The sequence below is a fragment of the Nerophis lumbriciformis genome, linkage group LG08 (genome assembly GCF_033978685.3).
Source record: "Nerophis lumbriciformis linkage group LG08, RoL_Nlum_v2.1, whole genome shotgun sequence".
NCBI lineage: Eukaryota > Metazoa > Chordata > Actinopteri > Syngnathiformes > Syngnathidae > Nerophis > Nerophis lumbriciformis.
The window spans coordinates 47,400,471-47,421,868 of record NC_084555.2 but is presented as its reverse complement, the minus strand read 5'-3'; the positions used below and the strand labels follow the sequence as shown (position 1 = coordinate 47,421,868).

The 21,398-nt window shown below is 41.6% G+C and overlaps 2 protein-coding genes across 4 annotated transcripts in view; one reads left to right on the top strand and one right to left on the bottom strand.

The window, feature by feature from the left end:
* The window catches only part of LOC133611214 (uncharacterized), a 261,184-nt gene that overhangs the window by 86,451 nt on the left and 153,335 nt on the right, over window positions 1-21,398 (top strand). The window lies entirely within an intron of this gene.
* LOC133611925 (uncharacterized) overlaps window positions 9,275-21,398 on the bottom strand; it is a 28,051-nt gene continuing 15,927 nt past the window's right edge. The window contains exons 5-6 of the mRNA XM_072913732.1: window positions 14,132-14,524; window positions 9,275-12,199 (exon numbers count right to left, since the gene is read on the bottom strand). Of these exons, the coding sequence (XP_072769833.1) occupies window positions 10,989-12,199; window positions 14,132-14,524 (1,604 nt within the window). The 3' untranslated portion in view covers window positions 9,275-10,988. The remainder of the gene's footprint in view (window positions 12,200-14,131; window positions 14,525-21,398) is intronic.

The window sequence follows — 21,398 nt, the reverse complement described above, 5'->3', positions numbered from 1 at the left end:
CTGGATGCTGTGGGGCTGTCTTGGTTGACAAGACTCTGCAGCATCGCGTGGACATCGGGGGTGGTGCCTCTGGATTGGCAGACCGGGGTGGTGGTTCCTCTCTTTAAGAAGGGGAACCGGAGGGTGTGTTCTAACTATCGTGGGATCACACTCCTCAGCCTTCCTGGTAAGGTCTATTCAGGTGTACTGGAGAGGAGGCTACGCCGGATAGTCGAACCTCGGATTCAGGAGGAACAGTGTGGTTTTCGTCCTGGTCGTGGAACTGTGGACCAGCTCTATACTCTCGGCAGGGTCCTTGAGGGTGCATGGGAGTTTGCCCAACCAGTCTACATGTGTTTTGTGGACTTGGAGAAGGCATTCGACCGTGTCCCTCAGGAAGTCCTGTGGGGAGTGCTCAGAGAGTATGGGGTATCGGACTGTCTGATTGTGGCAGTCCGCTCCCTGTATGCTCAGTGCCAGAGCTTGGTCCGCATTGCCGGCAGTAAGTCGGACACGTTTCCAGTGAGGGTTGGACTCCGCCAAGGCTGCCCTTTGTCACCGATTCTGTTCATAACTTTTATGGACAGAATTTCTAGGCGCAGTCAAGGCGTTGAGGGGATCTGGTTTGGTGGCTGCAGGATTAGGTCTCTGCTGTTTGCAGATGATATGGTCCTGATGGCTTCATCTGGCCAGGATCTTCAGCTCTCACTGGATCGGTTCGCAGCCGAGTGTGAAGCGACTGGGATGAGAATCAGCACCTCCAAGTCCGAGTCCATGGTTCTCGCCCGGAAAAGGGTGGAGTGCCAACCCCGGGTTGGGGAGGAGATTTTGCCCCAAGTGGAGGAGTTCAAGTACCTCGGAGTCTTGTTCACGAGTGAGGGAAAAGTGGATCGTGAGATCGACAGGCGGATCGGTGCGGCGTCTTCAGTAATGCGGACGCTGTATCGATCCGTTGTGGTGAAGAAGGAGCTGAGCCGGAAGGCAAAGCTCTCAATTTACCGGTCGATCTACGTTCCCATCCTCACCTATGGTCATGAGCTTTGGGTTATGACCGAAAGGACAAGATCACGGGTACAAGCGGCCGAAATGAGTTTCCTCCGCCGGGTGGCGGGGCTCTCCCTTAGAGATAGGGTGAGAAGCTCTGCCATCCGGGAGGAGCTCAAAGTAAAGCCGCTGCTCCTCCACATCGAGAAGAGCCAGATGAGGTGGTTCGGGCATCTGGTCAGGATGGGAGTTTGCCCAATCAGTCTACATGTGGTCAGGATGCCACCCGAACGCCTCCCTAGGGAGGTGTTTAGGGCACGTCCGACCGGTAGGAGGCCGCGAGGAAGACCCAGGACACGTTGGGAAGACTATGTCTCCCGGCTGGCCTGGGAACACCTCAGGGTCCCACAGGAAGAGCTGGACGAAGTGGCTGGGGAGAGGGAAGTCTGGGCTTCCCTGCTTAGGCTGCTGTCCCCGCGACCCGACCTCGGATAAGCGGAAGAAGATGGATGGATGGATGGATGTTTTACTTATAGTGGAAGATTTGTATCCAACTTGGAGAAAGCAAACCACCAAGTTTAGTTAAATAGTGGTACTTCAGTTTGAGCACATATTAAGATAAGGCCCCTTAGTTTGATATTTGCAGGTGTATTGGACTACTTCTCGTAGGAAAAGAGGGTCTAATTGGGACTTCGGAATGCAAAAGTGATAACCATATCCTTGAGAAAAAACTACCTGTCTAGCTCAACGCCAACATTTGAGTTATGACTTAAATCAGTTGTTTTCCAGACACTTACACATGAACATCTCCTTTTATGGTCAGGATGCGCTCACCTGACTTAGCACACACACCCAGACACAGAAAGGAATGTAAAAACTGATGGTTCGGCTTCTCCAGTTAGGAGGCCTTCATTTTTTAACCTAGGCTCCTCCGGGTACTGCAGACCTGTTTAATGACTCTCGCTTGTAATAAAGCAACTTTTGGTTCAGCAAAGCGTCTCCGACGTCTCTTTTGATCCAGCCACACTGCCGTGTTGCCCGGGAGAGGGTGACAAAGACCAGAAATACACTTCAGTATCAAACGCAGTGAAAAGTAGAAAACATGACAACACAAAAAAACTTAACGCACTTTACAGAGTTACTGGTTATGTGCTTTATAAAAGAAACTATCATGGTTGCCTGTCACTTTCATATCATTGTACAAGTAAAGAGCTACATGTAGCCAAGCTATGTAGCATTTAGCTTGGCGGTAGCTTCACTACTTTTTGAAATAGTAGCTATTCCTGTAGGTTAGCTACTTTTAGACCCATGTAGCGTGGTAGGTTACATCAAAGCTAAAAGCTACAACGAGAGAAAAAGGCTAGAAAGAAATATGGAGAAAACACATTGACCTGTATAAATGAGAACATACATACATACGGAGAAAATCCAGGGTTATTGGTTGGTGTTCATATGGTGAGTCACAATTGGCTAAGGTTAGGGCGAAACATGACTGACTGGCCAATCAGAAGCAAGATAAGGCGAGTCATCAAAACCAGGAAGCAAAATCAAAACAGTCACGTACTCATGTCACATGACAATGAGGGAGTCGGAGACAGAGGGACGCTTCAAGCTGAGGACTCAAAAAAAAAAAAGAAACATACTTGAAAATGGCAGCGGGATTGTCTTCCGCAGATTAGATATATTCCTTCAGTGATGAAAACCACGCCCAGGAAACCCACAATAATGCGTGTCCTTGGCCATATTTAGACTATCGTATGCGTTTGGATAAAACAATGCCCAAAATTGCACTTTTTAGTTGTTTACTCTGTAAACCAAAATCATAACTGCTCTCTTCATCGAAGACGTGCAACTCAAATTCAAGAGCACACATTAAGGTGAGTTGAGTTCATGGAAAGTTTTACTGCACATAACTATTACTAACTGTTCCCAAACAACACACAAGTCATTGTTTTTTTTGTCAAGATATAGATAGATGATGTTTTGTTTTTTTACTGCAGGCAGATAAAATAAATAACATAAAAGGGGGACAAAGAATAAAGGCAAAATAAAAATAAATATATACAATGGGGGGTGGACACCCCGAGAGGTAGTTGTAGGGTGTCTCCAGCTAAATGACAGATAGTTAATAGTAACATTGATTTTATACATGTGGGCCCATATATGTATGTATATATATATATATATATATATATATATATATTTATATATATATATACACATATATATATATATATATATATATATATATATATATATATATATTATATCAGTGACGTGCGGTCACTGGAGGCAGGTGAGGCGGGGCCTTACCTGCCATCATGGAAAGAAAAAAAATGTAAAAAGAAAAACAATGAATTAAATTGTTATATGTATTCAGTGATTATACGATAAAGTTATTTTCCATTTAACTTCACCAGTTTTAGATTATTTTTATTCAAAATCGCTGAATTTTCACATTTGATGTTCAAATACTGAGAAGAGACGGTGCGGTGATCAGCAGCCAGTTGAGGCACGTCACTCAGTTGTGCCTCAACATGGATTGCGGACTCGGCTAACTGCTGGCCTGCTGTGCAGTGAAACCGTATTGCTATATGAACTATATTATACATTTCCATAGTTTAGTCAGCTGAGGTATATAATGTACAGTGTATTTTGTCAACAACTGTATGTGTGTAAAGTATTTATTGTGCTGAGCAATCATAAAACTGCTGCGAAGACGCACTGTGTGAGGCTCGCAGTAATCCCGCCTCCTGGTGCCGGTTAATGCACCCCCGCCGCAGAATGCACCCCCCGACGGGAGCACCACACCAACCAAAGCCCACACCCAAACCCTCCACGTGCAAGACCGAACCCACCCAAAAAAAGTCACTTAACAAGAAGCCAACAAGTGCAAAAACAACATTGCTCGCGCCGGAGGAGCCGTGAACGACTGCAGGGACACAACATTAGGTACACCTGCAGACTGCAGCACGGATTTCATATTTCATTCATTCACAACTCCTCTAACACGAACACCACTGTTCCCGCACTTATAAGTAAAGGTAAGACCATAATAACGTTTTTTCTTAATTAAATGTGCTTTTTTGTGTGCTACAGTTTGTATGTGTAAAGTTAAAGTTAAGTTAAAGTACCAATGATTGTCACACACACACTAGGTGTAATGAAATTTGTCCTCTGCATTTGACCCATCCCCTTGATCACCCCCTGGGAGGTGAAGGGAGCAGTGGGCAGCAGCGGCGCCGCGCCCGGGAATAATTTTTGGTGATTTAACCCCCAATTCCAACCCTTGATGCTGAGTGCCAAGCAGGGAAGAATGCTGGTATGAGCTTTTAAACATAACCCGTTAACTGCTGCCAATCAAATGGTGAATAAGATACTCTTTAGGGTTCATATGTTTGTAAATCTGACTGTGATGAAGTCAGTGCCTCACCAGCCATCAACCTCACTGCTATATATATATATATATATATATATATATATATATATATATATATATATATATAGCATTAAAAGGGGTGGGGGAGTTGCACTCATACACAATAAAAACTTTAATCTTACCCCGAACCTAAATAATAAATATAACTCGTTTGAGATGCTTACTATGAGGTTTGTCACACCGCTGCCTCTCCACCTGGCTGTTATCTACCGCCCCCCAGGACCCAATTCGGACTTCATCAGTGAATTTTCAGAGTTCGTTGCTGATTTAGTGACGCACGCCGACAATATAATCATAATGGGGGACTTTAATATCCATATGAATACCCCATCGGACCCTCAGTGCATGGCGCTCCAGACTATAATTGATAGCTGTGGTCTTACACAAATAATAAATGAACCTACGCATCGCAACGGAAATACGATAGATCTAGTGCTGGTCAGGGGTGTCACCACCTCCAAAGTTACGATACTCCCGTATACTAAAGTAATGTCCGATCATTACCTTATAAAATTTGAAGTTCTGACTCATTGTCAACAAACTAATAATAATAACTACTATAGCAGCCGCAACATTAATGCTGCCACAACGATGACTCTTGCTGGCCTACTGCCTTCGGTAATGGTACCATTCCCAAATTATGTCGGCTCTATTGATAACCTCACTAACAACTTTAACGACGCCCTGCGCGACACCATTGATAGTATAGCACCGCTAAAGCTTAAAAGAGCCCCTAAAAGGCGCACCCCATGGTTTACAGAAGAAACTAGAGCCCATAAATTATCATGTAGAAAGCTGGAACGCAAATGGCGCGCTACTAAACTTGAGGTTTTCCATCAAGCATGGAGTGATAGTTTAATAACTTATAAACACATGCTTACCCTAGCTAAAGCTAAATATTACTCAAATCTCATCCACCTCAACAAAAATGATCCGAAATTTTTGTTTAGTACAGTAGCATCGCTAACCCAACAAGAGACTCCTCCCAGTAGCTCCACCCACTCAGCAGATGATTTTATGAATTTCTTTAATAAGAAAATTGAACTCATTAGAAAGGAGATTAAAGACAATGCATCGCAGCTACAACTGGGTTCTATTAACACAGATACGACTGTATCTACGAAGGATACCGCCCTCCAAAATAGTTTCTCTCTCTTTGATGAAATAACACTACAGGAATTGTTAAGATGTGTCAATGGGACAAAACAAACAACATGTTTACTTGACCCATTTCCTGGGAAACTTATTAAGGAGCTTTTTGTATTATTAGGTCCATCAGTGCTAAATATTATAAACTTATCACTTTCCTCTGGCACTGTTCCACTAGCATTCAAAAAAGCGGTTATTCATCCTTTGCTCAAAAGACCTAACCTCAATCCTGACCTCATGGTAAACTACCGGCCGGTGTCCCACCTTCCGTTTATCTCGAAAATCCTCGAAAAAATTGTCGCACAGCAGCTAAATGAACACTTAATGTCTAACAATCTCTGTGAACCTTTTCAATCCGGTTTCAGGGCAAATCACTCTACGGAGACAGCCCTCGCAAAAATGACTAATGATCTACTGCTAACGATGGATTCTGATGCGTCATCTATGTTGCTGCTTCTTGATCTTAGCGCTGCTTTCGATACCGTCGATCATAACATTTTATTAGAGCGTATCAAAACACGTATTGGTATGTCAGACTTAGCCTTGTCGTGGTTTAACTCTTATCTTACTGACAGGATGCAGTGCGTCTCCCATAACAATGTGACCTCGGACTATGTTAAGGTAACGTGCGGAGTCCCCCAAGGTTCGGTTCTTGGCCCTGCACTCTTTAGTATTTACATGTTGCCGCTAGGCGACATCATACGCAAATACGGTGTTAACTTTCATTGCTATGCTGATGACACCCAACTCTACATGCCCCTAAAGCTAACCAACACGCCGGATTGTAGTCAGCTGGAGGCGTGTCTTAATGAAATTAAACAATGGATGTCCGCTAACTTCTTGCAACTCAACACTAAGAAAACGGAAATGCTGATTATCGGTCCTGCTAAACACCGACATTTATTTGATAATACCACCTTAACATTTGACAACCAAACAATTACACAAAGCGACTCAGTAAAGAATCTGGGTATTATCTTCCACCCAACTCTCTCCTTTGAGTCACACATTAAGAGTGTTACTAAAACGGCCTTCTTTCATCTCCGTAATATCGCTAAAATTCGTTCCATTTTGTCCACTAGCGACGCTGAGATCATTATTCATGCGTTCGTTACGTCTCGTCTCGATTACTGTAACGTATTATTTTCGGGTCTCCCTATGTCTAGCATTAAAAGATTACAGTTGGTACAAAATGCGGCTGCTAGACTTTTGACAAGAACAAGAAAGTTTGATCATATTACGCCTATACTGGCTCACCTGCACTGGCTTCCTGTGCACTTAAGATGCGATTTTAAGGTTTTACTACTTACGTATAAAATACTACACGGTCTAGCTCCAGCCTATCTTGCCGATTGTATTGTACCATATGTCCCGGCAAGAAATCTGCGTTCAAAGAACTCCGGCTTATTAGTGATTCCCAGAGCCCAAAAAAAGTCTGCGGGCTGTAGAGCGTTTTCTATTCGGGCTCCAGTACTATGGAATGCCCTCCCGGTAACAGTTAGAGATGCTACCTCAGTAGAAACATTTAAGTCCCATCTCAAAACTCATTTGTATACTCTAGCCTTTGAATAGCCCCCCTTTTTTTTAGACCAGTTGATCTGCCGTTTCTTTTCTTTTCTCCTCTGCTCCCCCCTATCCCTTGTGGAAGGGGAGACACACAGATCCGGTGGCCATGGATGGGGTGCTGGCTGTCCGGGGTCGGGACCCGGGGTGGACCGCTCGCCTGTATATCGGTTGGGAACATCTCTGCGCTGCTGACCCGTCTCCGCTCGGGATGGTTTCCTGCTGACCCCACTGTGGACTGGACTCTTACTGTTATGCTGGATCCACTATGGACTGGACTCTCACAATATTATGTTAGACCCACTCGACATCCATTGCATTCGGTCTCCCTAGAGGGGGGGGGGTTACCCACATATGCGGTCCTCTCCAAGGTTTCTCATAGTCATTCACATCGACGTCCCACTGGGGTGAGTTTTTCCTTGCCCTTATGTGGGCTATACCGAGGATGTCGTTGTGGCTTGTGCAGCCCTTTGAGACACTTGTGATTTAGGGCTATATAAATAAACATTGATTGATTGATATATATATATATAGATACATATATATGCTGTTAAATGGGTGTAGCTTAATGCATGCCATACTGGGGGTCTCATTCATATATATATATATATATATATATATATATATATATACGTGTATATATATACATATATACACATTATATATATATATATACATATATACACATATATATATACATATATATATATATATATATACATATATATATATATATATATACATATATATATATATATATATACATATATATATATATATATATACATATATATATATATATATATATATATATATATATATATATATATATATATATATATATATATATATATACATACATATATATATATACAAATTATGTATATTATCTGAGGTTGTGTCACGGGGGCAGCAGCCTAAGCAGAGAAGCCCAGACTTCCCTCTTCCATCTCCCAAAGATTAATGTGAGTAATATACTTTAGATAATCAATCATTGTACAGTAATGACACCAAATCAGTGTGTATAAATAAACATTTGTATTGCATTCATGGTGTGGCTGTCACATTATATTTATCGCCATCATTTTATGATGTTCCCCAGGAGCAAAATAACACGAGCACTTTTATATGCAACTATTCAATCTTATTTTGAATGCCATTGACCGGGCCTTGTCAACTTGACATATATTTGTTTTGTTTGTTCAATGGTTCGGAAATATTTAGAAAGACTCAGTGGACATGGACCAAATAATCAGTTGATTTAGCTCGTCTGTGATTTGGGACATTCACTTTCTGCTTTCAGAAGTTGCACATTGTTTTGCTTTTTTTCCAGTGTGTTTTCTGAAATTTTAAATTATGTATTTTAAAATTTGATCCTGCCCTAGAAGACACTCTTCCTCCCGAGTAATCCAGATCCAATCTCTTCTTTTTTATTTATTAATGTGTTTTCTAAAACTGTTGTGGCTTGCGCAGCCCTTTGAGACATTCGTGACTAAGGGCGTTATAAGTAAACTTTGATTGATTGAACGTTGAAAATAGTTTTATCTTTTGTCTTTTCTGAAAGTTTAAACTTTTTTTTTAATGTTTTCTGAAAACGTAAATAGCTTTTTCTGTTTTAAATTTGGTTTGCACAGTTGAAGGTTGTTCTGTCTTTTGTAATTATAAATTGTTACATGAAGCTTAATGGTGTTCGGGTCTGTGGGACCCGTTTTCATTTTTTATTAAAAGAAAAATGATACAATTAATACATTTTTCAAACTGATACTCACTGACTTTGGCTCATTTTCTGTGAAGAACATATATCAAAATACATATTTAATGAACACACACACACACATTTCTATTACATATAAGATGTCCGGGTCCACTGGACCCGGGGCTAATAGAAGTGTGGAAATTGATGTTCTGTGTACCACACGCAAACACCCACCCACCCACACCCACACACACACACACATACACAGCAGGCCTAGACAGGAGGAGGACAGACTGTAGGTACACAGAACATCAGAGGGTGAAATGTGCGAGAAAATGAGAGCAGACAGTGTTGACAAACAATGTTGCCACCTTGTGTGGGAACCCCAGGTGCAGAAACACAAAAGAAGAATCCCTGTGGGATGCCGAAACTGGCAGAGAAATTTTCCGTGCAACTATTTTGTTTGTCAGATGTTTATTGGGATAAGGTAAACATCTGTTCAGTATTTTAACATAAAAGTGTTTGATTGTGAGGCATTAAAAGCCACAAAATGCAACGGGTCCATCAGACCCACAAACGCTGGCTGAGTAACAACAATATGAACTTACACAAGGGTTAAAAGTGTTTTGCACCACACCCAATATACCTGACATTAAACAAGCCCTCCAGTGGTTGGTCTTGAAATAAACCTGACTAATACATCGGAGCTATCTGCTGTGCAAAGCAGGCACTGACAAGACCAATATAAACTAATACAAAACAAGTATTCTAATTTATTGTTACATACGTTGATCATCATTGTATTTTACTGGAGTCAAAAAACTTTATAGTACTAAAAAAAGGTTTAAAAAGATGGTTAAAATGAATATGGTTCCACAACATTACAACAATGAGTGACTTTAGACAAGCAGGCTCCAAGCAAGGTCGGTTACACATTCCGACTCCTTGTGACTGCAGAAGATTATAACACACACTGATCATGACTAATAGTATCTACACAGTTCTTGATTTTTACTCATTAAACATTAAAACACATCAATCATATGACTGAGTATACTGATGAATTCAAATGATCCTAACAGTTTGTCTAATTTGATTGATATGATAGCTGGTGCCGAGCAAACTGCTGAATGTGGTGGAACAGGATGTGCATCAAAAATAAATATCAACAGGCCATAAAATAATACAGATACATGATCATGGGACCCTGGAGGTCGACTGCTGCTATAAAGCGCTGACAGCCGTCCATCACCCCGAAGGGGAATCAAGCGGTGGTGAAGGCGTGCGGTGGGTGAGGGGGGTAAGGGGGGTGTATATGCCCATTGTCTTGGGTGTGTTGACGTAGTGTTCATGTTCATAGGCTTGGGGCCGTTCTGCATGCAAGCAAAAGTTCGACTCCAGGTGTCGTTGAGGAGGGAGGGAGGTCAAAAGTGTCCATCATTGAGGGGGATGTTTTCAGAACAGCCTGTTCCTGTTGTTGCAGCGTCAAGGCCATTCGACGGAGTCAAATCGTAGATTAGGACTTTTGTTTTTCCGCGAGCAGGCATTATCAATGGCTTGTCTGTTCTATTCGTCCATGCTGGCTCTCATATCCAATTTTTCCCTTTCAACCAGCTTTTCCATGATGTGATCCATCTTGCGATTGTGATCCCATAGCCCGGCCCAAACCTTCCATTTCGACGAACAGCCTTTGGGCTCCTTGAGTAGCTGCCATCGTCTTACGAATTTGACGATACACCAGAGCAATGCCCAACCCAATCAGCAGGTGCCCCGCGATCACGGTTCCAAATAGGTAGATGTCTTCCACGTCCTCGATGGAAATGACTGAGAGGCACATGATTCTCCATTTATCCCAGGAATCTCTCATGTACCCGCAGCAATGGTTCCATCAGGGCAGCCAGGCTCCCCAGAACCTCTTTTCCTCATCGAAAAGATTTTGTCAATTGAGTCCAGAGTCCAGCTGATCATTTCCATGTCTGATGTTTAGATTTGGAGGACAGCGCAAAGAAAGAGGCTTTAAAAAAGTGTAGACAAGACAAAACAAAGAGACTAAGCAGGGAGAAGAAGGGAGCGGAAAAAAATGTGACCGCCCTCACCAGAGGCATATTTGCATATTACGTTTGACAGACAATATTTCATCACACACTGAACAACTGAGAGGTTTACCTCCTGTGCGCTTTAATGTGACGTCTTTCCACCTGTGTTTTGCTGACGTTTAAGCACATGAAAGATAGGCTTTTCTTCTGTATGTGTCTGCAAGTGTCGAGTCAAACCACAGTTCCGAGCATAACCTTTTGCACAAATAGAACAACGATAGGGTTTTTCTCCTGTGTGTGTTCGCATGTGTGTTTTCATGTTACTTTTGTTCGAGAATGTTTTACTGCACACTAAACAACTGTAAGGTTTCTCTCCTGTGTGTTTTCTCATGTGTATTTGCATTTTGCTTTTGACAGAAAATCCTTTACTGCAGACTGAACAACGGATAGGTTTTTCTACCGCGTGTGTTCTCATGTGCATTTGCATATTACTTTTGTCAGGGAATCTTTTACTGCAAACTGAACAACTGAAATGTTTTTCTCCAGTGTGTGTTCTCGTGTGTGTTTTCATATTACTTTTGCTGGAGAATCTTTTACCGCACACCGAACAACCGAAAGGTTTTTCTCCCGTGTGTTTTCGCATGTGTATTTGCATTTTTTGTTTGTCAAAGAATCTTTTACTGCAAACTGAACATCTGAAAGGTTTTTCTCCTGTGTGTGTTCTCATGTGTGCTTGCATATTGCTTTTAATAGAAAATGTTTTACTGCAAACGGAACATTTAAAAGGTTTTTCTCCGGTGTGCGTCCTCATGTGTTTTTGCATATTACTTTTGATGGAGAATCTTTTAGCGCAAACTGAACATCTGAAAGGTTTTTCTCCTGTGTGCGTTCTCATGTGTCGAGTAAAATCACAGCTTTGGAAAAAACCATTTGTGCAAACTGGACAAGTGAAAAGTTTTTCTCCTGTGTGTGTTCTCGTGTGTGATTGCTTATTTACATTATCGTGTGACGTCTCGTCACTATCTGACAGTGGAGCTAAGAGCTTGTCTGCTTGTAATCCACCACAGTGGTCTCCATCAGCTTCTGTTGTCATGTGTTTTGGTGAGCTGCTGCTTGGAGGCTCCACAGCTTTGTTCTTCTCACTTGGATTGTGATGAAGCTGTGAGGACTCGGGTGGTTTCTCTTCATGGTCTTCGGTCTTCACAGAGACAACAGTCAGTGGAAACTTGGTGAGATCAGCCTCCTCCTGCCCTCGAAGACACTCTCCCTCCTGAGTAATCCAGAGTTCCTCCTCTTCCTCTTTAATGTGGGGGGGCTGTGGATCCTCCTGACGACCAATCAGCTGTTGGATGTCTGCAGGACAAACAAGGAATATTTTGAAATATGATCATTGGTGTAACAAGTTTGTGTTAAAGGGGAACATTATCACCAGACATATGTAAGCGTCAATATATACCTTGATGTTGCAGAAAAAATACCATATATTTTTTTAACCGATTTCCGAACTCTAAATGGGTGAATTTTGGCGAATTAAACGCCTTTCTAATATTCGCTCTCGGAGCGATGACGTCACAACGTGGCGTCACATCGGGAAGCAATCCGCCATTTTCTCAAACACCGAGTCAAATCAGCTGTGTTATTTTTCGTTTTTTTCGACTGTTTTCCGTACCTTGGAGACATCATGCCTCGTCGGTGTGTTGTCGGAGGGTGTAACAACACGAACAGGGACGGATTCAAGTTGCACCAGTGGCCCAAAGATGCGAAAGTGGCAAGAAATTGGACGTTTGTTCCGCACACTTTACCGACAAAAGCTATGCTACGACAGAGATGGCAAGAATGTGTGGATATCCTGCGACACTCAAAGCAGATGCATTTCCAACGATAAAGTCAAAGAAATCTGCCGCCAGACCCCTATTGAATCTGCCGGAGTGTGTGAGCAATTCAGGGACAAAGGTCCTCGCTAGCACGGCAAGCAATGGCGGCAGTTTGTTCCCGCAGACTAGCAAGTTAAACCCCCTGGATGTCTTGGCTCACACCGTCCCTTATGCCACTGAAGATGATCAAGAGAAGAATATCGACCCCAGCTTCCCTGGCCTGCTGACATGAGGGTATGTCTACAGAATATATTAATTGATGAAAACTGGGCCGTCTGCACTCTCAAAGTGCATGTTGTTGCCAAATGTATTTCATATGCTGTAAACCTAGTTCATAGTTGTTAGTTTCCTTTAATGCCAAACAAACACATACCAATCGATGGTTAGAAGGCGATCGCCGAATTCGTCCTCGCTTTCTGCCGTGTCGCTGGCTGTCGTGTCGTTTTCGTCGGTTTCGCTTGCATACGGTTCAAACCGATATGGCTCAATAGCTTCAGTTTCTTCTTTAATTTCGTTTTCGCTACCTGCCTCCACACTACAACCATCCGTTTCAATACATGCGTAATCTGTTGAATCGCTTAAGCCGCTGAAATCCGAGTCTGAATCCGAGCTAATGTCGCTATAACTTGCTGTTCTTTCCGCCATGTTTGTTTGTATTGGCATCACTATGTGACGTCACAGGAAAATGGACGGGTGTATATAACGATGGTTAAAATCAGGCACTTTGAAGCTTTTTTTAGGGATATTGCGTGATGGGTAAAATTTTGAAAAAACTTTGAAAAATAAATTAAGCCACTGGGAACTGATTTTTAATGGTTTTAACCCTTCTGAAATTGTGATAATGTTCCCCTTTAACGAGGTGATGTTTCAAAACCAATGTACAGATTTTTTTTAGTAAATTACTAGAGATGTTTGATAATGGCTTTTTTCCGATATCCGATATTCCGATATTGTCCAACTCTTAATTACCGATTCCGATATCAACCGATACCGATATATACAGTGGTGGAATTATCACATTATTATGCCTAATTTTGTTGTGATGCCCCGCTGGATGCATTAAACAATGTAACAAGGTTTTCCAAAATAAATCAACTCAAGTTATGGAAAAAAAAATGCCAACATGGCACTGCCATATTTATTATTGAAGTCACAAAGTGCATTTTTTTTTTTTAACATGCCTCAAAACAAAGAGTTGGACAATATCGGAATATCAGATATCGGCAAAAAAGCCATTATCGGACATCTCTAGTTGCAACACAGCAAAACAATGTTGATGATTAGCAAAGCATCTTTTTTGAAAATGGCCGTGTCAAAAAAAGTATGTTTCCACCCTGAGAGAGAATGTTGGACCCAGGATGAAAATGTGTTACAAACATTGTATTAGATGATATGTGGATGTGCTGCTTACTTGGACTGTGATGAAGCTGGGAAGACTCAGGTGGTTTCTCTTCATGGTCTTCAGTCTTCACAGAGACGACAGTCAGTGGAAACTTGGTGAGATCAGCCTCCTCCTGCCCTGGAAGACATTCTTCCTTCTCAGTGATCCAGTTTCTCTCCTCTTCCTTTTTAATGTGAGGGGGCTGTGGCGCCTCCGCTTCCTCTTCAACAGTGGGTGCTTCCTCCTCTTCCTCTTTAACACATGGGGGCTGTAGTTCCTCCTCTTCCTCTTTAATACAAAGAGGCTGTGGCTCCTCCTCTTCCTCTTTAAAGTGAGGGAGCTGCAGCTCCTCCTGTCTCAAATTGGAGGTTCTCCTGTGCGGCTGAGGGAGACGTTCTTGATGTCCAGTCCGCTGCTGGACGTCTGCAGGACACAAACAAACCAAACACATTTCAGACATTCATTTGTATACTCTAGCCTTTAAATAGACCCCCCTTTTAGACCAGTTGATCTGCTGTTTCTTTTTTGCTCTGCCCCCCTCTCCTTTGTGGAGGAGGGAGGGGGGAGGGGGGGGGGCACAGGTTCGGTGGCCAAGGGTGGACCACTCATCTGTGCATCAGTTGGGGACGTCTCTGCGCTGCTGACCTGTCTCCGCTCGGGATGGTCTCCTGCTGGTCCCACTATGGACTGGACTCTCGCTATTATGTTGGATCCACTATGGACTGGACTCTCACTATTATGTTAGATCCACTATGGACTGGACTCTCACTATTATGTTGGATCCACTATGGACTGGACTCTCACTATTATGTTAGATCCACTATGGACTGGACTCTCACTATTATGTTAGATCCACTATGGACTGGACTCTCACTATTATGTTAGATCCACTATGGACTGGACTCTCACTATTATGTTAGATCCACTATGGACTGGACTCTCACTATTATTATGTTGGATCCACTATGGACTGGACTCTCACTATTATGTTAGATCCACTATGGACTGGACTCTCACTATTATGTTAGATTCACTATGGACTGGACTCTCACTATTATGTTAGATCCACTATGGACTAGACTCTCACTATATTATGCTAGATCCACTATGGACTGGACTCTCACAATATTATGCTAGATCCACTATGGACTGGACTCTCACTATTATGTTAGATCCACTATGGACTGGACTCTCCTTATTATGTTAGATCCTCTATGGACTGGACTCTCACTATTATGTTAAATCCACTATGTGGACTAGACTCTCACTATTATGTTAGATCCACTATGGACTGGACTCTCACTATTATTATGTTGGATCCACTATGGACTGGACTCTCACTATTATGTTAGATCCACTATGGACTGGACTCTCACTATTATGTTAGATCCACTATGGACTGGACTCTCACTATTATGTTAGATCCACTATGGACTAGACTCTCACTATATTACCGTATTTTCCGCACTATTAGCCGCACCTAAAAACCACAAATTTACTCAAAAGCTGACAGTGCGGCTTTTAACCCGGTGCGCTTTATATATGGATTAATATTACGATTCATTTTCATAAAGTTTCGATCTCGCAACTTCGGTAAACAGCCGCCATCTTTTTTCCCGGTAGAACAGGAAGCGCTTCTTCTTCTACGCAAGCAACCGCCAAGGTAAGCACCCGCCCCCATAGAACAGGAAGCGCTTCTTCTACTGTAAGCAACCACCCGCCCCGGAAGAAGAAGCACGCGGTGCATGCTGGGATATGTGACGTTTCATTTCCATTTGTGTGTTTATGTAAAGACCCCAAAATGGCTCCTATTAAGTGTGTTGTCTGTCTAATTATAAATAATGCAGACGAGGCGTGTTAACTGAGTTCTCAACGTTTACTCACAGCGTGCTCATAACCACATTCTAACTGCCAGCACATACAACAACGCTTCTCAGGGCTACCGCGCATGCTCGTCACTATCGTTGCATGCTGGGTAGTGTAGTTGTTATATTTGCTAGCTCATAACATCACATTAAGAGACACGCTTACGCGCTTAATTCAATACTCGCCGTCATTCCGGGTGGATTGACAAAAGACCTCCAGCCGCTACATATTGGTGTCAACAGGGCATTCGAAGCTAGACTGCTAACTGCGTGGGAACAATGGATGACCGAAGGCGAACACACCTTCACTAAGACAGGGAGGCAGCGCCGGACGACATTCGCCCAACTTTTCAATTCGGACAACGAAGGAGAATAATTCGAGGGATTTATGAATGAAGAATAACTTCAGAAAGTGAGCGCTATGTTTATTTTGTGTGTTGTGACATTAACGTTCGAGCAACATTATGTTGCTATTGCTCTGCACTATTTTGAATTTTACTATGTTTGTGATTGCACATTTGCGTACATTTTGGGAGTGAACAGAGTTGTTAGAACGCTGGTTTTTAATATATTATTAAAGTTTGACTGACCTATCTGACTGTTTTTTTTTTACATTCCTTTAGCGCAGTTAGATGCGGCTTACAACACCGGGCGGCTTATAGGTGGACAAAGTTTTGAAATATGCCGTTCATTGAAGGCGCGGCTTTTAACCCAGGGCGCCTTATGGTGCGGAAAATACGGTATGCTAGATCCACTATGGACTGGACTCTCACAATATTATGCTAGATCCACTATGGACTGGACTCTCACTATTATGTTAGATCCACTATGGACTGGACTCTCACAATTATGTTAGATCCACTATGGACTGGACTCTCACTATTATGTTAGATCCACTATGGACTGGACTCTCTCACTATTATGTTAGATCCACTATGGACTGGACTCTCCTTATTATGTTAGATCCACTATGGACTGGACTCTCACTATTATGTTGAATCCACTATGTGGACTAGACTCTCACTATTATGTTAGATCCACTATGGACTGGACTCTCACTATTATTATGTTGGATCCACTATGGACTGGACTCTCACTATTATGTTAGATCCACTATGGACTGGACTCTCACTATTATGTTAGATCCACTATGGACTGGACTCTCACTATTATGTTAGATCCACTATGGACTGGACTCTCACTATTATGTTAGATCCACTATGGACTAGACTCTCACTATATTATGCTAGATCCACTATGGACTGGACTCTCACAATATTATGCTAGATCCACTATGGACTGGAATCTCACTATTATGTTAGATCCACTATGGACTGGACTCTCACAATTATGTTAGATCCACTATGGACTGGACTCTCACTATTATGTTAGATCCACTATGGACTGGACTCTCTCACTATTATGTTAGATCCACTATGGACTGGACTCTCACTATTATGTTAAATCCACTATGTGGACTAGACTCTCACTATTATGTTAGATCCACTATGGACTGGACTCTCACTATTATTATGTTAGATCCACTATGGACTGGACTCTCACTATTATGTTAGATCCACTATGGACTGGACTCTCACTATTATGTTAGATCCACTATGGACTAAACTCTCACTATATTATGCTAGATCCACTATGGACTGGACTCTCACTATTATGTTAGATCCACTATGGACTGGACTCTCACAATATTATGCTAGATCCACTATGGACTGGACTCTCACTATTATGTTAGATCCACTATGGACTGGACTCTCACTATTATGTTAGATCCACTATGGACTGGACTCTCACTATTATGTTAGATCCACTATGGACTGGACTCTCACTATTATGTTAGATCCACTATGGACTGGACTCTCACTATTATGTTAGATCCACTATGGACTAGACTCTCACAATATTATGCTAGATCCACTATGGACTGTACTCTCACTATTATATTAGATCCACTATGGACTGGACTCTCACTATTATATTAGATCCACTATGGACTGGACTCTCACTATTATGTTAGATCCACTATGGACTGGACTCTCACAATATTATGTTAGATCCACTATGGACTGGACTCTCACACTATTATGTTAGATCCACTATGTGGACTGGACTCTCACTATTATGTTAGATCCACTATGGACTGGACTCTCACTATTATGTTAGATCCACTATGGACTGGACTCTCACTATTATGTTAGATCCACTATGGACTAGACTCTCACTATATTATGCTAGATCCACTATGGACTGGACTCTCACAATATTATGCTAGATCCATTATGGACTGGACTCTCACTATTATGTTAGATCCACTATGGACTGGACTCTCACAATTATGTTAGATCCACTATGGACTGGACTCTCACTATTATGTTACATCCACTATGGACTGGACTCTCTCACTATTATGTTAGATCCACTATGGACTGGACTCTCACAATATTATGCTAGATCCATTATGGACTGGACTCTCACTATTATGTTAGATCCACTATGGACTGGACTCTCACAATTATGTTAGATCCACTATGGACTGGACTCTCACTATTATGTTACATCCACTATGGACTGGACTCTCACTATTATGTTAGATCCACTATGGACTGGACTCTCACTATTATTATGTTGGATCCACTATGGACTGGACTCTCACTATTATGTTAAATCCACTATGTGGACTAGACTCTCACTATTATGTTAGATCCACTATGGACTGGACTCTCACTATTATTATGTTGGATCCACTATGGACTGGACTCTCACTATTATGTTAGATCCACTATGGACTGGACTCTCACTATTATTATGTTGGATCCACTATGGACTGGACGCTCACTATTATGTTAGATCCACTATGGACTGGACTCTCACTATTATGTTAGATCCACTATGGACTGGACTCTCACTATTATGTTAGATCCACTATGGACTAGACTCTCACTATATTATGCTAGATCCACTATGGACTGGACTCTCACAATATTATGCTAGATCCACTATGGACTGGACTCTCACTATTATGTTAGATCCACTATGGACTGGACTCTCACAATTATGTTAGATCCACTATGGACTGGACTCTCACTATTATGTTACATCCACTATGGACTGGACTCTCTCACTATTATGTTAGATCCACTATGGACTGGACTCTCCTTATTATGTTAGATCCACTATGGACTGGACTCTCACTACTTTGTTAGATCCACTATGTGGACTAGACTCTCACTATTATGTTAGATCCACTATGGACTGGACTCTCACTATTATGTTAGATCCACTATAAACTGGACTCTCACTATTATGTTAGATCCACTATGGACTGGACTCTCATTATTATGTTAGATCCACTATGGACTGGACTCTCACTATTATGTTAGATCCACTATGGACTAGACTCTCACTATATTATGCTAGATCCACTATAGACTGGACTCTCACTATTATGTTAGATCCACTATGGACTGGACTCTCACAATATTATGCTAGATCCACTATGGACTGGACTCTCACTATTATGTTAGATCCACTATGGACTAGACTCTCACTATATTATGCTAGATCCACTATAGACTGGACTCTCACTATTATGTTAATCCACTATGGACTGGACTCTCACAATATTATGCTAGATCCACTATGGACTGGACTCTCACTATTATGTTAGATCCACTACGTGGACTAGACTCTCACTATTATGTTAGATCCACTATGAACTAGTCTCACTATTATGTTAGATCCACTATGGACTGGACTCTCACAATATTATGCTAGATCCACTATGGACTGGACTCTCACTATTATGTTAGATCCACTACGTGGACTAGACTCTCACTATTATGTTAGATCCACTATGAACTAGTCTCACTATTATGTTAGATCCACTATGGACTGGACTCTCACAATATTATGCTAGATCCACTCGACGTCCATTGCATCGGTCGCCCAGGGGGGGTAGGGGGGTCCTCCACATCTGCGGTCCCCTCCAAGGTTTCTCATTGTCCCATTGGGTTGAGTTTTTCCTTGCCCTTATGAGGGATCTGAGCCGAGGATGTCGTTGTGGCTTGTGCAGCCCTTTGAGACACTTGTGATTTAGGGCTATATAAGTAAACATTGATTGATTGATTGATTGATTACTTTTTCGCACACTCTTGGCATTCTCTCGATGAGCTTTCAAGACCTGAAATGGTTTTCACCTCACAGGTGTGCTTAAAGCTCATCGAGAGAATGCCAAGAGTGTGCGAAAAAGTAATCAATCCTTTATCACAGCAAAGGGTGGCTATTTTGAAGAAAGTAGAATATAAGACACGTTTTCAGTTATTTCACCTTTTTTGGTTAAGTACATAACTCCACATGTGTTCATTCATAGTTTTGATGCCTTCCGTGACAATCTACAATGTAAATAGTCATGAAAATAAAGAAAACACATTGAATGAGGAGAAGGTGTGTCCAAACTGTTGGCCTCTACTGTATTTGATACATTATTGTAAATAATGTAAATAATTAAATTAGAGATGTCCGATAATATCGGCAGATAAATGCTTTAAAATGTAATATCGGAAATTATCGGTATTGTTTTTTTATTATCGGTATCGTTTTTGTTTTTGTTTTGTTTTTTGTGTGTGTATTAAATCAACATAAAAAACACAAGATACACGTACAATTATTACACCAACCCAAAAAACCTCCCTCCCCCATTTACACTCATTCACACAAAAGGGTTGTTTCTTTCTGTTATTAATATTCTGGTTCCTACATTATATATCAATATATATCAATACAGTCTGCAAGGGATACAGTCCGTAAGCACACATGATTGTGCGTGCTGCTGGTCCACTAATAGTACTAACCTTTAACACTTAATTGTACTCATTTTCATTAATTACTAGTTTCTATGTAACTGTTTTTATATTGTTTTACTTTCTTTTTTTATTAAATAATATATTTTAAAAATTTATTTATCTTTTTTTTTTTTTTTAATGACCTTATCTTCACTATACCTGGTTGTCCAAATTAGGCATAATAATGTGTTAATTCCACGACTGTATATATCGGTTGATATCGGTATCGGTTGATATCAGTATCGGTAATTAAGGGTTTGGTCAATATCGGACTATCGGATATCTGCAAAAAGCCATTATCGGACATCCCTAAATTCAATGTATATACCGTATTTTCCGCACTATAAGCCGCCCCGGGTTATTAGCCGCACCTTCAATGAATGGCATATTTCAAAACTTTGTCCACCTATAAGCCGCCCCGGACTATAAGCCGCGCCTACGCTGCGCTAAAGGGAATGTCAAAAAAACAGTCAGATAGGTCAGTCAAACTTTAATAATATATTAAAAACCAGCGTTCTAACAACTCTGTCCCAAAATGTACGCAAATGTGCAATCACAAACATAGTAAAATTC